Genomic DNA, 17,034 nt, shown 5'->3' on the forward strand with positions numbered 1-17,034 from the left:
CACCAACTTCTATCAACAACAAAAGATTTTGCCCTTTGAGCCAAATTAAGTATGGACAGCCACCGTAGCTTCTCTACTTGATAGAGTGATCTTAATTGAATTAAAAGTTCTCCATTTTAACTGCAACTTTTTGCAACATCACTCTAGTAAAAAGTGGTATATTTTATGTTTTTCTTATACTATATTATTTAATCTTTTGGAAAAAGTAGGAAAATACACGATGCAGAATTCTGAATTACAATTAGCGCTCTTTCCCAATAAACCACATCCTACCCGTGAATTTGACATCAATTATGCATTCCCCCTATACTTTGAGCCTAATAAATTCTGATATTAGCTGATTGGTTGATTGATCGGAATGGATGAATGTAGAATATATAGAGTTGGATCTGGAAGATAAAGGCAGATAATCGTAAGTCTCTTGTCGGATAGTTGGTAAATGTATAATTAAGCGCTTGAGGTTTGGCGAGGACTCGGGAGTACTTATGACGTACCCTACTAAATACTAATGCAGCAGCTCTTGTCCTGTTGGCCTCTTCTTCAGTCTTTTGGTCTTCCCTTCTTTTTTCTTTCTTTTTGGTATAATTCAGACTTAACCACGTGATCTTAGATCTTACAAAGTTGAACCAAGCTGTAAGACAGAATCTCCACCTTCCATAGTTCATTAAACTTCTCAAGGGTTGAAAGCTAACACGCGTGGTTGATATTATCAATACGTGCAATACCCAAAGTCGCATATGGTGCAATTTACTGATCTAGAGGGGGCAATACTCAAGATTTGAACCAGACATTGAATAAGAAGAGTATTAACCTTTGTATTTAGGGGCTTTTTTTTTTTTTTTAAAATAAAAGTTGACCGGCTATCCTAGATAAATGTGAATTCCACACGTTAAAACAACTTTGTCCTAGATATCACATGATTATCCCTTAATTAAATTAGCCAGCTGATAAAATTATCATTAAATAATTTTTTTACTTGAAAAAAACACAGATAAATGCACTTATATATCTGGATAAATAATTGCGCCAAAAATAAGAAAGGTTCTATTTGGCTCCATCCTACAAGTACATAGTTCTGGTAGATGTTCATGGCCATTTCACTTAACTTTCAACAAAACAAGAAGCGTGGCTGAATCGTCCACTGTGAAAAAGCGAAGTACATACTTTCAAGTTTGGTGGACCCTCCCCTATTATCTTAATTGGTTGGTGTCTACTCACCAAAGTCTACTCACACAAAATAAAACTAAAAACTCACAGCAAGCCAACTAATAACATTCAAAAGCGGGACCAATCCATTCAACTTTGATAGATACAAAATCATAAGATGCCGGGTGTAAGTGGATGTCGATCCTCCTCCTAAGAAGTAAGACCTACACAATACACACATAACATATTGAACCCTCTAGCTCTCCCTGCAAAACTCAATTCAATCCATCGAGTTCCAACTTGCTGTTGCAGACCTTTACTTCACTCATTTTGATAATTAGTACGGTGGTGGGATCTCTCTCTCTCCCTCTCATCTTATCAAGTTATGAATAAACCATCCACGTTTCTGAGTCCTGACTTTTTAGATCGCCCCTGTCAGACAAATGTAGCCCCTCTGACCTCTGACCTCTGACCTCTGAAGTCTGAACTGGCCAGTGTTCGTTTCGTACCCTAGCCCAAAATAAAAAGGGAAATTGTTCGAGAACTCGTTCCTTCCTGCTTTTGCTGGGCAGAGAGGCCAGAACTGGTCCAGCTCCACCATGAACGTGGGGTTTGTATGGCGCGGTAAAGTTCAGTACACAGTCCCATTTCCATTATTTCCCATAAAAAGTATAAAATAAACCCCACCGACACACAAACCCAATGAACACGTTCCTTCTACCAACCCAGAAATCCCAATCGTCGAAAACAGTTTTCCCACGAAGAGAGAAAGAAAAGCATTGATCCAACCCATCAAAATAGTAAGATGGAAAAGAGAATGAAAGTTAAAACAAAAAAGAGTGTTCACTGTAATTGAAAATTTTCAGGAATCACAAGGCACTTTTACAGTTAGAACATCCCAAAGAAATGAAGAAATAAATTTTTCTAATAATATTTATATATTAATCTTTCTTTTCTTTTTCTTCTCGCTCTTTCTAAGTCCTAATTTCCTAACAAATTCATCCCACAAACCCTCCATTTACAAACCAACATAGCTGAAATTTAGAATGAAAATCACTTGGGTTCAAATTTAACAGAGAAACTAAACAATTAAGTAAAGAGGAAAAAGAAAATAAAGAAGAAGAATGAAACCAAGACCATACTCAGAAACTCCATTTCCAGATCTTGAACCGAAGATCGACCTTACATTTCGGATTAGACGACGGAGACACAGAGGACGGAGTCTTGCCTATAGGAACGGGGACATCAATCCCGTCGCATATGACCCTAACTCCAACTTTCTTAGTCTTGAGACTCCCCATCTTCACCTTCACCTTCGTGTCCATCTGAATCTCCAAAGGTAACCCGTTCTTCCTCTTCAGATCTGACTTGAGAGAATTAATGGACTCGGCGTCCAGATCTCCACCGCCACTCGAGATCGAAGCCGTCAGCTTAGTGGTGTTCTTGGTGCCATGAGTGAAGGACGGGAACGATCCGTTTCCTATATCCACGCCGTTGGAGTTCACGGTCACGGTGATGGGATCGTAGAAGAAGACTATATTCTTGTTGGGGTTTCGAGCTGAGATCGCGAGATCGAGCTGAGAATTGAGGTGTGTAGTGGAGTCCTTAGTGGTGGTGACGTTGAACCGGGAGATCCTCAGCGTGGAGACAGAGAAAGTGGGGCGCTGAGGGTGATAGAGAAGATAGAGAACTCCGGCGGCAATGGCGGCGAGGAAGACAAGAGCGATGAGGAGGAGCGTACTCCAGAGGCAGCAGAGACAGCAGCAGCTACGGCGGTGTCGGCGGGACCGGGGGGGCTGAGGCCGGTAAGCAGGGCGGGTGGCGCCGTAGAGTTGAGCTTTGGTGGCGGGGAAAGATGGGTTGCCGTTTACATTGAGTGTTTGTTGGGGGTTGGAGTTTGGCTTCGAAGAAGGGTAGATTCTGTCTGTCATCTTGTATTCCTCAGAGCTCAGACGGTTTGGTTTATTATTCTCTCTCTCTCTCTTCCTTCAATATTGTTTGAGCCCGAGGGTGATTAGCTGGGATGAGACGTAAGGACTAGAGAGACAGAGAGAGACGTATATTGTAAGGGGAGAGAGAAAAGAAGGCACCGCCACCATCCCAGCATCCACCACACAAGCACCAGACACCCACACCCACGCTCAGCGCCAGCAAGAGAAAGATGTTTCTAGTCCACCTACTAATGTTTCAGATTATCTGGCTTTTGGAATCTCCCTGTTCATTTTCCTTTCTTGCTTGAAAAAAAAAGCCTCGCATTAGACGCGGTTGGTACACGTGTGAGGGGGTCAACTAATTTTCGTTTATTTAGTCACTAGTCATAACGATACATCAATTGAACTATAGGATCATGGGTGATATGGGATGGTCTCCCGGCTTCTTAGCCGGTTCGGTCGGACAAAACTAGGGTTTGGAAGCAATGCCGTTTTTAACACCATTACATCAGCTTTACATTCGAAATCATTTTCATAAATAAAGTAGTTAAGTATATGCGCTGCATGTAATTGTTTGAATTTTAGATACATTATAGATAAGATAATAATTGAAAATTAACACAACTAATAAATTGTAATAGAAATTTCAAATAACAATAATAGTTATTGATGAGGGCATATTTGGCCCTCCAGTGAAATTCTGACACGTGGTACCTCGTGATAACTAGGAAAACACCCAGCCAACAAATTTACGAAGTTGGTGACCCACCCAGGCACTAGTCTAGTCGGCCTAACGCGACCTGCGCGCGGCCTGACGCGCCTGCGTGACCTGCGCGCGGCACACGCGACCTACGCGGCGCGCGCGCGGCCTGCGCGAACTGCGCACGACCTGCACGAGCTGCGTGCGGCGTGCGGCCTGTGCAACCTAGCCGACCTGGACCAGCCTAGCGCATGATCCGGCCAAGGCGCCCACCGACTGACACAGGCGCCAGCTTGACGACCTGGTCTAGACACTGACTCGCCAACTGACACAGGCGCCGACCTGACGACCTGGCCTAGACATTGACCCGCCAACTGACGCAGGCACCCCTCTGACAACCCGGCCCAGGCGCCGACCTGGCCGCCTGACACAAGCGCCAGCCTGACGACCTCGAGGAGTTCACCACCGTACCCCGGTTCTGACCGGATGCGACGAGTCTTACCGTTTGGAGACTTTTCACCCACATAACCCGCGAGGACTCCGGTATATAAAGACCTCACCCCCCAAAGAAGAGGGGGAGGAAAAGGGAAGTAACCCATGCTCTCTAGCTCTCTCATATTAACTTCAAAGCTCTCTACAATAAGAGTGCTAACTTAAGCGTCGGAGAGCCCCCACCGGGAAAATACCCCCGGGACCTCAGATTCAGTTCTCGCAGGTCCTTCAGCTCCCGCCGCCTACAAAGAGGAGGAAAAGATGGAGTTCTCGTAGGTCTCTCAGCTCCCGCCACCTACAAAGAGGAGGAAAAGATGAAATTCTCGTAGGTCCCTCATCTCCCGCAGCCTACAAAGGAAAGAGGACCACCTCGTGCTAAGGGCATTCGGATTGCGCCGCACCAGGGACCTCCAGCATTCTCTAAGGCATCGGCCGCCTACCAGGCAGTTCGCCATCATGCAATTCGCCATCAGGCAGTTCGCCACCAGGCAATTTGCCACTAGGCAGTTCACCACTAGGCAGTTCGCCACCAGGCAGTTCACCACCAGGGAGTTCGCCACCAGGTAGTTCACCACCAAGCAGTTCGCCACCAGGCAGTTCGCCCCCAGGCAGTTCGCCACCAGGGAGCACCACCAGGCAGTTCGCCACCCGGCAGTTTGTCACCAAGTAGCTCTCCACTAGGGGGCTCGCCACCGGGCAATTCACCACCAAGCAGTTCGTCACCAAGCAATTCTCCCCTAGGGAGTTCGCCACCAAGTAGCTCGTCACTAAGGCACACCACCACCGGGTCAAATAACGAGGTACTTAGCCAAAAAATTTTACATCACAAAACATTGGTACGTGGCCGAAAACAGTTACATCAATTGGTGCCGTCTGTGGGAACACGCTACGAAAAGCTAAGTTCTCATCCTACAAAAGCTAAGTTCTCATCTTACCAAAGCTAAGTCCTCACTTTTTTGAAGCTATCACTTTATAATTTACATTTTTTATGAACTCAAAAACTATGTAGGGAGCTAACAGACTAAGTAGCTCTACCAACCTTACTTTCAATTCAGATAATGCATCATCAGTCATCTCCGCAAGGTCCTCCCTACAAAGATGAGCTCTTCGTAGCTTCCGCGGGAGTTGACGACCAACAGACTACATAGGCGCCCTTACCGGTTGAGCCTTCCAAGGCTCCCGTGTGAGCTGGTGACCTAAAGTTAGTAGTGCTGCCCCCGAAGGTCGAGCTCCTAGTAGCTTCTTGTAGGAGTGGGTGACCGGCATTACGAAGCTGATACAACACAATCATAGCTCGACACCTCACAGGCAAAGCCTACGGGCCACATTACTGCTTAAGACCCGGTCGCCTCTCCGGCATGGGCAAAGTAAAAAAAGAGTAGACTACGAGTCACTCCCAAAAGCCTACGGGCCACATTACTGCTTAAGACCCGGTCGCCTCTCCGACACGGGCCAAAGTAAAAAAAGAGTAGACTACGAGTCACTCCCAAAAGCCTACGGGCCACATTACTGCTTAATACCCGGTCGCCTCTCCGGCACGGGCAAAAGTAAAAAAAGAGTAGACTACGAGTCACTCCCAAAAGCCTACGGGCCACATTGCTGCTTAAGACCCGGTCGCCTCTCCGGCACAGGCAAAAGTCAAAAAAGAGTAGACTATGAGTCACTCCCAAAAGCCTACGGGCCACATTACTGCTTAAGACCCGGTCGCCTCTTCGGCACGGGCCAAAGTCAAAAAAGAGTAGACTACGAGTCACTCCCAAAAGCCTACGGGCCACATTACTGCTTAAGACCCAGTCGCCTCTCTAGCACGGGAAAAAGTCAAAAAAGAGTAGACTACGAGTCACTCCCAAAAGCCTACGGGCCACATTACTGCTGAAGACCCGGTCGCCTCTCCGGCACGGGCCAAAGTAAAAAAAGAGTAGACTACGAGTCACTCCCAAAAGCCTACGGGCCACATTACTAAATAAGACCCGGTCGCCTCTCCAGCACGGGCAAAAGTCAAAAAAGAGTAGACTACGAGTCACTCCCAAAAGCCTACGGGCCACATTACTGCTTAAGACCCGGTCGCTTCTCCGGCACGGGCAAAGTCAAAAAAGAGTAGACTACGAGTCACTCCCAAAAGCCTACGGGCCACATTACTGCTTAAGACCCGGTCGCCTCTCTGGCACGGGCAAAAGTCAGAAAAGAGTAGACTACAAGTCACTCCCAAAAGCCTACGGGCCACATTACTGCTTAAGACCCGGTCGCCTCTCCGGCACGGGCAAAGTCAAAAAAGAGTAGACTACGAGTCGCTCCCAAAGCCTACGGGCCGCACTAGCAATTGGATCAGCACTTACTAGCTCATCGACTTACGGGCCAAAAGAAATCTACTCCCTTCGCTGAGTTACTATCAGCTCGGGAGTGGGGGGCTATTGATGAGGGCAAATTTGGCCCTCCAGTGAAATTGTGACACGTGGCACCTCGTGACAACTAGGAAAACACCCAACCAACAAACTTACGAAGTTGGTGACCCACCCAGGCACCAGTCTGGCCGGCCTGGCGCGACCTGCGCGCGGCTTGACGTGCCTGCGCGACCTGCGTGGCTTGCGCGAACTGCGCACAGCCTGCGCGAGCTGCATGCGGCGTGTGGCCTGCGCGACCTGGCCGACCTGGACCAGCCTAGCGCATGATCCGGCCAAGGCGCCCACCGATTGACACAGGCGCCAGCTTGACGACCTGGTCTAGACACTGACCCGCCAATTGACACAGGCGTCGACCTGACGACCTGGCCTAGACATTGACCCGCCGACTGACGCAGGCACCCCTCTGACAACCTGGCCCAGGCGCCAACCTGGCCGCCTGACACAAGCGCCAGCCTGACGACCTCGAGGAGTTCACCATCGTACCCCAGTTCTGACAGGATGCGACGAGTCTTACCGTTTGGAGGCATTTCACCCACATAACCCGCGAGGACTCCGGTATATAAAGACCTCACCTCCCAAAGGGGAGGGGGAGGAAAAGGGAAGTAACCCCTGCTCTCTAGCTCTCTCATATTAACTTCAAAGCTCTCTACAATAAGAGTGCTAACTTAAGCGTCGGAGAGCCCCCATCGGGAAAATACCCCCGGGACCTCTGATTCAGTTCTCGCAGGTCCTTCAGCTCCCGCCGCCTACAAAGAGGAGGAAAAAATGGAGTTCTCGCAGGTCTCTCAGCTCTCGCCACCTACAAAGAGGAGGAAAAGATGAAGTTCTCGCAGGTCCCTCATCTCCCGCAGCCTACAAAGGAAAGAGGACCACCTCGTGCTGAGGGCAGTCGGATTGCGCCGCACTAGGGAGCTCCAGCATTCTCTAAGGCATCGGCCGCCTACCAGGCAGTTCGCCACCAGGCAGTTCGCCACTAGGCAGTTCGCCATCACGCAGTTCGCCACCAGGGAGTTCGCCGGGCAGTTCGCCACCAGGCAGTTTGCCACCAGGCAGTTCACCACCAGGCAGTTCGCCACCAGGCAGTTCGCCACCAGGGAGTTCACCACCAGGCAGTTCGCCACCAAGAAGTTCGCCCCTAGGCAGTTCGCCACCAGGGAGCACCACCAAGCAGTTCGCCACCCGGCAGTTTGTCGCCAAGTAGCTCTCCACCAGGGGGCTCGCCACCAGGCAGTTCACCACCAAGCAGTTCATCACCAAGCAGTTCTCCCCCAGGGAGTTCGCCACCAAGTAGCTCGTCACTAAGGCACGCCACCACCGGGTCAAATAACGAGGTACTTAGCCAAAAAATTTTACATCACAAAACATTGGTACGTGGCCAAAAACGGTTACATCAGTTATTATTAAATTTTATATTCCATTTTTATTATAAATAAGAATATTTTTTTATTTTAATAATTATTTTATTCAATATGATGAATATATAACATTAAAAATGCTCCTAAATGTTTTTGAGAAAACTATATACTTTTCATTTTTTTTTGTGTTTTGTCTTTCTTTTTTTTAATATTTACATTTTTTATTATGACATCATGATTTTCTTTGAAAAGTTGGATCATTGACCCACCATTTAAATAAGAAAATAGCTTTGCTTTCGGATCAATTTTAAATTATATACTCCATCTACATTATATAAATAATTTTTACTTGTCACACTTAACTTTCATTTGACATAATTAATATATAAAAATCTATGATGTGGGAAAGACATGGTATCAAATGAGTTTTGACCAATTAAAACCCACCTTTGAATTTTGATAAATAACATTTGATTGGCTACCACGTTTTTTATACTTGTCGATTGATAAAAAATTCAGATAACATATCTTTCCAATATCATAATCGAACCCAATTTTTATATATTCTTTTGATTATATTTACTTTTTTATTAATTTTTAAAGATTTATTATTAAACTATCTTATTATCGATTAATCCATTTGACCTAAACCATTATCACACCACCTAAAAAGAAAAAATAGTATGATTTCTAGGTTGACATTAAATTTTATATTACATTCCCATCATTGATAAAATCATTGCTTATGTATACTATTTATTTTTGTTCAACACAATGAATGTATAATATTATAGATGTACCCAATATTTTATTTTTTATAAGTATATAACATTAGATTTGTGCCCAAAATTTTCTCTACTTTTTCAAATTTTGTGATTCTTTGTATTTTCTATTTTTAAAAATTTTATTATTTGACTATGACATCATTTCATTTCTAGGTTGATTTTAAATTTGGAACTCCATTTTCATCATTAATAAAAATATGTCTTACCAACCATTAGTGATAAGATTTATTTTTCTATGTTATAAATTTTACTTATTTTAATCTTTATTTTTTAATTATGACATTATTTATTAACCCATTTGATCCCAAATGGTTAAATTGCTTACCAACCACTAGGAGAGGATAAAATGGTTTTGTTTTCAATTTATTTTAAAAAATATTTATTCTTATATTATTAAAATTAATATTATGGATTTAATTAGTAGAATTGAATGATGAGAAAAAAAATCTTAAATATAAGATTTAATAAGAGAATGTACCTTAGATATGAGATTTAATGAGAGAGAATATGAAAATAGTTTTATTTCCAATTGGTTTGAAATTTTACATTGTATTCTATCATTAATAAAAATATTTCTTATTTATCATCAATGTTTTCAACCCACCATTGACTCGGTTGATTAAACCGTTCGAATCGTCACTCAGCCTTAATTTCGGGTTTGGTTTTGTTGAGGCTCACCCTTTCTGTCAAAAACTGTTGACTTGGTAAAAAACTATCTAACCTAGGTAGTTCAATCATTAACACTTCGACATGGTCACTGGGTCACAGATTGCACACTTAATTATGTGCAAAATTTTGGAGGCCATAACTTTGCACTCCGATGCTTGATTATGATGATCTTTTTTTACTGTAGGTAACATTTTAGTATCTATATGCCCCAAGTGCCTTAGGCGTCTTGCCTTTATTTTTCACAAAAAAAAATCCTTTTTGGGCCCCAAATTATAAATTTTAAAATTTTGTTATAAATAAAAAAATTTAAATTGGATTAAAAAGCATAAACAAATGTAACATAATACATATACTATATGTAAAAATAATTATACACTATTTATTGATAAAATATGTTTTAACACATACATTATATATATAGATAGATAGATAGATAGATAGAGAGATAGAGAGAGAGAGAGAGAGAGAGAGGGAGATGATGATGATGATGTGGAGCGGTTTAACTAGTTCAACCTTAACAATTGAACTGATGATCTGCGACTCGAAGGCAAAAGCAAGTTAACCTTCAGGTTAGTTTTTAAAACATTGTTCATCATACTTATTATTGTCTAATATGTCAAATATATGATGTTAAAAATGTTTTTAATTTTTTAATTTCTGTATTTTTTTTGCATTTTATATATTTTTGAATTTCACTATTTAATTGTGGCAACATGGATTGTCCCATTTGACCCAAAATGACTTAATCTCTTACCACCACCTAGATGAAAACACTATTTTTTTCAGGTAGATTTTAAAAGTTTAAGTTTTATGTTAATGGAATTATTAATTTATTATGTATGAATTTAACTATAGAATTTAATGATGAGAAGAAACAAAAATGTCTTAAATATATGATCAATGAAGGTGATTGCAAATTAATACTTTTAAATGTTGGATTTAATGAGAGAGAATTAAATGCATTGAATATCTTAAAATTGCATTTTTTTCAACTCATTTAATAGCAATACTAGATTACCTTATTTGCCCTCATTTTTATCAATAAATTTAAATATAGAGGGGTAAATATTGTCCTAAAAATTTCCAAAAATATTCTCGAGGCTATTGATACTTTTTAAAGTAGTATAGATCATTAATTGAGAAAAGGTAGTTGATAAATGTTTTTTTAGTCTTTATTTTTATGGTTAGTATATTACACTCCGCATAAAACAGAAGAGTAAATAAACACCTCGGTGTTGGGAGAAACATTAAGGTTGTGTTTGGTTCCATGGGTGTTTATTAAAAAAAATTGTCACATCAGCGCCACATAGGCGTTGGCGTTTATTACATATGAAACAAAATGAAACAACCGTTTAGTTTTACTGTTCATCAAATAAATGATAAAAAACTGAAACACTTTGATTTTTGTGCATGGGGCATTTGGGGAAACGTCAAATTCTTGTTTCCTCCAACGCCCCAATGTTTATTGAAACTAAATACTGATATGACACACTTTACTAGGTATTAATCTGAGGTAGAGAGTAAAAAATGATTAAAGTGAAGCCCAATCAAACAACAAAAAACAGAAAATGTTTAAAAGTGAAAAAGTAAAAATAAATAACTTACCCATAAAACGCCCTTCAAAATCAAAGAAAAGTGTAAGGTGTGGTTTGAGAAAGCATAAAAAAATAATGATAAAAAACTTAGGACCATTTGGCAATAACAGCAGCCAATGCAATGGTCCTAAGTTTAGAAAAATAAGAAAAGCTTTTTCTAAAAAAGCAGCATGCCAATGCAACACTGTTTTAACCAAAAATACCGATTCCAAACACGGTCTGAGATCCGAATTTCATTCGTTCCAACAATAATAAAGTATGATACAATTAAGAGTTAAGGCATACACTGATGTGATGCCCCATCCAATTTGATGATAGGACGAAACCAATTTGTATCATAAGAATCGGATCAGACCGACGGCCCAAACCAGTAAAATTGAGAACCGAGGAGTTGTTTGGGAGGTGGGACAAAATTGGAAATGTACAATGAATCCAGAAGAAAGTGCAGCAAAAGTTGGGAGTGGTGAGACGAATAATAAGTGAGCATCTGTTGGCCCAACCTGCCACATGCAGAGATTGTTTCTTTCTTTCTTTAATCACTGCAACTTAATACGCAGGAAGCAATAAGCCTCTGTATTTTGTTTGTACCCAAACATTCCCCAATTCACCGTTGCGTTTGGTCTGCACGTATTTTTGCAAAAGTACTAGTGGTAAATGATGAAAGAGTACAGAGTGTTATGCGTTGTCACCAGAGCACATTGCCCGGATCTGGCATTTAAATCAGAATTTTAATGAATCTAGGTCAAGTAACCATGATGATTGATGAACCCCTTCAATGCTCCATTATTTTCTAATAACACTCAGCACCCAACGCGTTTACTTCCTCTCCCTCAGTAGAGTGGAGTCCACCCATGACTCAATATTACATTACAATAACTTGGAAGCAGATCAGATGGTTGATACTTCTTCCACAGATGATTTCCTTTCTTCAGGGTCGCGTCCAATTGGTTCACAGTCGGGATTGGAATTAAAACCGGAATTAAAATCTTTTGTAATCAGAATTGGAATGGTCTATTATTATTTTCATAATTTGTTTAGTTTAGATAGAAATAGGAATGAGAATTGGAATCAGTAAGAATGAGATTTGATTCCCAAAGGGAGAGACAAGGAATGGTCATTCCCTCAAATGGGAGAATGTTATTCTAACAGGAATGGGAATAAGACTCTAGTTCCACCCAATTCTAACAGGAATTGGAATAGACCATTCCAAATCCGATTACAGACCCTTATTCCCACAAACCAAACGAAGCCTTAGTCTTTTAAGTAATTTTGTGGTGTACTGACATCTAACTTTTGATCTAGGCTGTCCATCAAGACCTTGGCCGCTGCTGCAACTGCTGTCAGAGGAAAAGAGAATAGAAAAGAAAGATGGGTTATAGATTTCCATTTTTCACTTTCCCGTCAGATTGAATTCGGAATGTAATAGCTGTTCACCATGCCGTGAAATTGACAATAATACTCCACACCAGCCATAAAAAACAAGGGCCCACAACCATTCAATCTTTTATACTATAGCTCTATTATGTGTCATGCATTTTATTAATGACATGGTGTTAGAGTTATCAATGGTTGTACAGCCCAGCGCACGGCTAATCTGAATTAATGTGCAATGGCTTAGGTATGAGAGGAGGTGTATAACATACTTGTGAAAGAGCTGAGATGACAATCTTTCAAATGGGTAAAATAGAAGCATTCGATTACTTTTTCATATAAAATTAAATGTGAATGGTAAGTGTAGAGAGAGGTAATCCAGGTGGAGGCATTAATGTTTGCTTTCCAAAGTTACTACTATGGCAGATGTTCTTCAATTCAAGCCGAACTTGCATTTCATTGCATGATGACCCTAGACCTTGTCTTGACTCTTGAGCGTGGTTACAACTTACAAGGAAATTTAATTTGAGGAAACTATTCCATACAATACAAATAGACCATCTATTTAGGAAACATTTAGGACCATTTCATTTGCTAATTAATTTTTTTTTAATTCCAAGTTTACACCTTTAATATAATATATTATGTATTTGACTGTTTGACATAGTTTTTGTTTATTAATGTTTGTATTTGATTTATCTTTAAAATCGAGAAAAGTGTTTAATAAATCATTTATTAACAACTAGGTGCCATTAGGTATCACATAGCAGTTGAGTGAATAAATGCTTAATGATTGGAGGAAACGTTAAAATGAACTTTTCCCTAACATGCACACATAAATTAAAACACACTTTTATAAATATCATTAGCTATAGACGGACATGATGAAAAAAATACTAATTTGGCAATGATAAAACAGCATTTTAAGAAACCCACACATTGTTATCCTTAATTTCAATCCTTGTTTCATTGAAATACTCACTCAAATGAAAAAATCCAAACTGAAACTGAAAAGATAAGAACTCCAACATTCAATAGAGAATGAGCTAAGACTGGAGATACAACAAAGAGGTAAGACTGAGACCGAATTGAGAAACCATAAGAAGCGATCTCATTGATCTATCGTCAGTGGACCTTTGAACCGTGATAGAAACCCTAGTAATGGCATTGCGAAAAGTGACCAAGCTTCAGAGCATGAATCCACACATTTAGAAGGTTTCTATTGGAAGCTCCATTGAAATCCCTACTATCGGTTCTAAGGCTTACTTCTTCCCCCAAGGCCACACCAAGCAAGCTTCTTCTATTCACAATCTTAGCGCTATAGTTTGTTCCATAGACGTGGTTTTGTGCTGAACCGTATTAGTGATGTTCCTCTTGAATCCTAACGCTGACAATGTTTTTGTGAGGATCCGCCTCACACTGGATTTATCCGTAAGCTGCTAGGTGCGGCGGCATTGATGATGTTGAAGAGAAGGTCGTATCAATCATGAAGATCCCCCGAGTGATGCCAATAATGGTGGTGGGTTTTCGGTTCAGAGGGTCTGTGCTGGTTCAATCTTTCCGGCATTGGAGCACAAGGTGGAGCCACCGGTTTAGACGATTTAAGTGAGGAAAGATGTGCATGGAGATGGAGTGGTGAAAGCAATTTCAGTAAGATTCTGGGTCATCCAACAGCTCTCAATCCTGATCTCAGTCGCGTGTTTTAAAAACTCAGTGAATACTATGTTAATGAAAATTCAATGAATAGCTAGGGATATCTTTTACCTTTAGTATTTCCGTTACAATCAATGTTTGAAAAGTCAACATGATAAGTAATTTCTTCAAACCTCAGTATTAAGTAATTATCCCTATCTTTATTACTGGAAACGCAAGGTAGGTATAACGACCATACATATGTACCTTATTTGAAATCCACCTTACTTGGACGCGGCCCCAGGTTCCCAGCGAGCTCGCATTCTGTGAACCTCTGGGTTCACTCGAAGCGTGAACCTACCAATCAGAAATAAAAACATCTGCAACTTAGGCTCAGTTTAGAAAGAGTATAAATATAAATATTTATAATATAAATAAATATAAAATAATACAAAATATAAGTTTTACAGTCTACATATTTATATTTATATTCCTTTTAAATGGAGCCTTAGAAAATTATCAGCTCAACCGGAGTTTGCATGTTAATTGAAGGAATCTGGTTTCTCCTCTTCTCCGTTGAGCATCCCATTTCAAAGTCCCTCCCATTTTCTCCTCTTCTTCATTGTTCATCCCGCCGGAGACCTCATTGCAAACCGGCGTTTGTGACGTGAAATCTACTGGCAACGGCAAGGAATCAACTGCCAGGCACAACCAAAAACATCTTGTCCCTTGAAATCCCTCTCTCTCGTTCTGCGACTCAGCTCAACTCCAAGTTTTAACAACCAAATTCCAAAAACAACCCCATGTTTCAAGTTCTTGATCAGACACTACACCCCAATCAATTGATCACAACTTTCGTGTTAGATCACATCATCATTAATTCTGCCCAGGAATAGTTCTAATTCAAAATCAACACGAAATCCACTATGACCGAAGAAAAACATGTTTGAACGAGTTGTAGTTTTACAATATCAGAGAGAGAGAGAGAGAGAGAGATATGGAACTTGTTCATGTGAGATATGTAAAATGAATCTATTGATGACCAGTATAAAAGAGAATCTGAATGATATGTACCTACACCAAACAAATTAAAACGAATTTTTAGAAAAATGTAAAGAGGTTCAAATTAAGAATGCTTGACAATTTTCACAAGCTTTTCTTTCCCTAGGTCTTGAATTTATTTTTTGTTTTTGAATGAGCTTTTGTGGAAGTAAGGTGAAGATGTTCTGGTCTCTGAACCTAACCGGTCCCTTTGGACTGATGGAGTGTTTTCCTTTTCTTCATCGTTAAGGATGAAAGCTAGCTTCCTCCTTTCGGACTTTCGTATCAGCTCAAGCTCGGTTTCCATTGTCGAGCTCAAGACCCAACAAGCTGCGTATAATCCTTCTGCAACTGAGGTGTAGTGCAAACTCTATTTTTGAATTTGTTGTGATTTTCGTCCTCTCCTTGGTCGTCTTTTATCTTCCCCTAACTCATCCGATACTTGAATCTGAAGAGATCCGGATGGAGTTTTTTGAATATCGAAAGGTTGACAATTTGCAGCTTCTTCAAAAACTCGTTCTTAGAGATATTACACGATGAAGAGGATTGAGACGGGAAGGAAGTGAATGAAGCAATGGCGACAAAGGATAGGATGGATTGAAAGAAATGTTTTGGAAGGAGAAGTGTACTTGTAGCTTGGCGTTCTCAGAGAGAGCCCGAATCTTTTGACCTACGTAGAAGGAATCAAAGTGGCAGACGAGGTGTTTTGGAAACTCAAGAATGAGCTCGGAAAAGTTGATGGGTCGAAGGTAGATCTTGACGAGGCTGTCTGACTTGATGAGCTTAATGGTCTCGGCTGGTGTTTCGGACGGGAGTAGTACGCAGGAGACGTAATTGCCCATCAAATGAAAGCACAGGGGATCATGTAGAAGTAGATGAACTTAATACCCATGATCTCATAAACCTCGAAGGCCAGAAGCCTGGAGGAGGAGGAGGAGGAGAGAGGAAGAATAAAAGACAAAGGGATGGAGTCTTAGTTTGGGGAGGGGGGGGAGTTCAAAAATCTATCGTCGACGGTAGATTTCACGTTTATAAATGCCGATTTGCAGTAAGTCGTCAGTGGGAGGAGATGCTTCTGGATTGGGGCTCGATGGAGGAGAGGAGAAAATGGGTGGGAGTTCGAAAATCCCAAATGACAAAAATAATGTGATTTTGTCCTTTTGTGTCCGGTTGGCGGTTCAACCGGATTTCTTTGACTAACGTGTGAATTCCTGTTAACGTTTGTGATTTTTATATTGCCGACGTGCTCATTTTTTATTGGTGGGTTCACGCGTCCAGTGCACCCATGGGCCATGGGTGCACAGAACGCGGACTCGTTCCCAGCCCCATGGTTGAGGGAAAAACTGTCCCAGCGTCAGGGTTTTTCTATATTAATGACCACCCAATGATACGCAGGGGGAAGGGGAAATTATGCCTATATGTTTTCTTTGGGACCCACCATTCCCCTCATGTACATGTTTTATACTTTTATCTTTAATCCAAAAGTTACCTCTCTCTCTCTCTCTCTAAAAAAAAAAATTAAAATAAAATAAAATAAAATAAATAAAAATAAAAAATAAAAAATGTAATTAACAACCCACTTTATCTGAAAGAATGTGAACCACACTAACGGACTAACCTATCCCATCTACCGCCGGGTTCTTCCATTTGAGTTTGGAAACTAAATTTGATTGGGTTTGTGGGTAAAACTAAAAGCAATGTATAAGACTGCTTGGATATAAAACCAGAACGCAATGCTCGCTGGGTCATATTTTAAACGGTTAATCGGACACTTTGCCTGTTCAACCAGGAAAAACTGCCATTTAACCAGGGCTCAAAATGGTCATTGGGTCACCGGTCCAAGTGTCCAACCATCTAGTCGGCTGAGTCTGTCTTAGTCTCACAACAATGACTACTAAAAGGTGCAAGGTAACTA

General features: G+C 41.1%; 1 protein-coding gene across 1 annotated transcript; it reads right to left on the reverse strand.

The window, feature by feature from the left end:
• Positions 1-1,970: 1,970 nt before the first annotated feature.
• Positions 1,971-3,342, reverse strand: LOC148846943 (NDR1/HIN1-like protein 13). The gene has a single exon (XM_088948436.1). It carries the CDS (start codon positions 3,075-3,077, stop codon positions 2,289-2,291), a length of 789 nt encoding a protein of 262 aa, XP_088804562.1. The 5' UTR covers positions 3,078-3,342; the 3' UTR covers positions 1,971-2,288.
• Between the last annotated feature and the right edge of the window lie 13,692 nt (positions 3,343-17,034).

Source organism: Nelumbo lutea, chromosome 6 (assembly GCF_056320005.1).
Source record: "Nelumbo lutea isolate HS-2025 chromosome 6, American lotus-T2T, whole genome shotgun sequence".
Classification (NCBI taxonomy): domain Eukaryota; kingdom Viridiplantae; phylum Streptophyta; class Magnoliopsida; order Proteales; family Nelumbonaceae; genus Nelumbo; species Nelumbo lutea.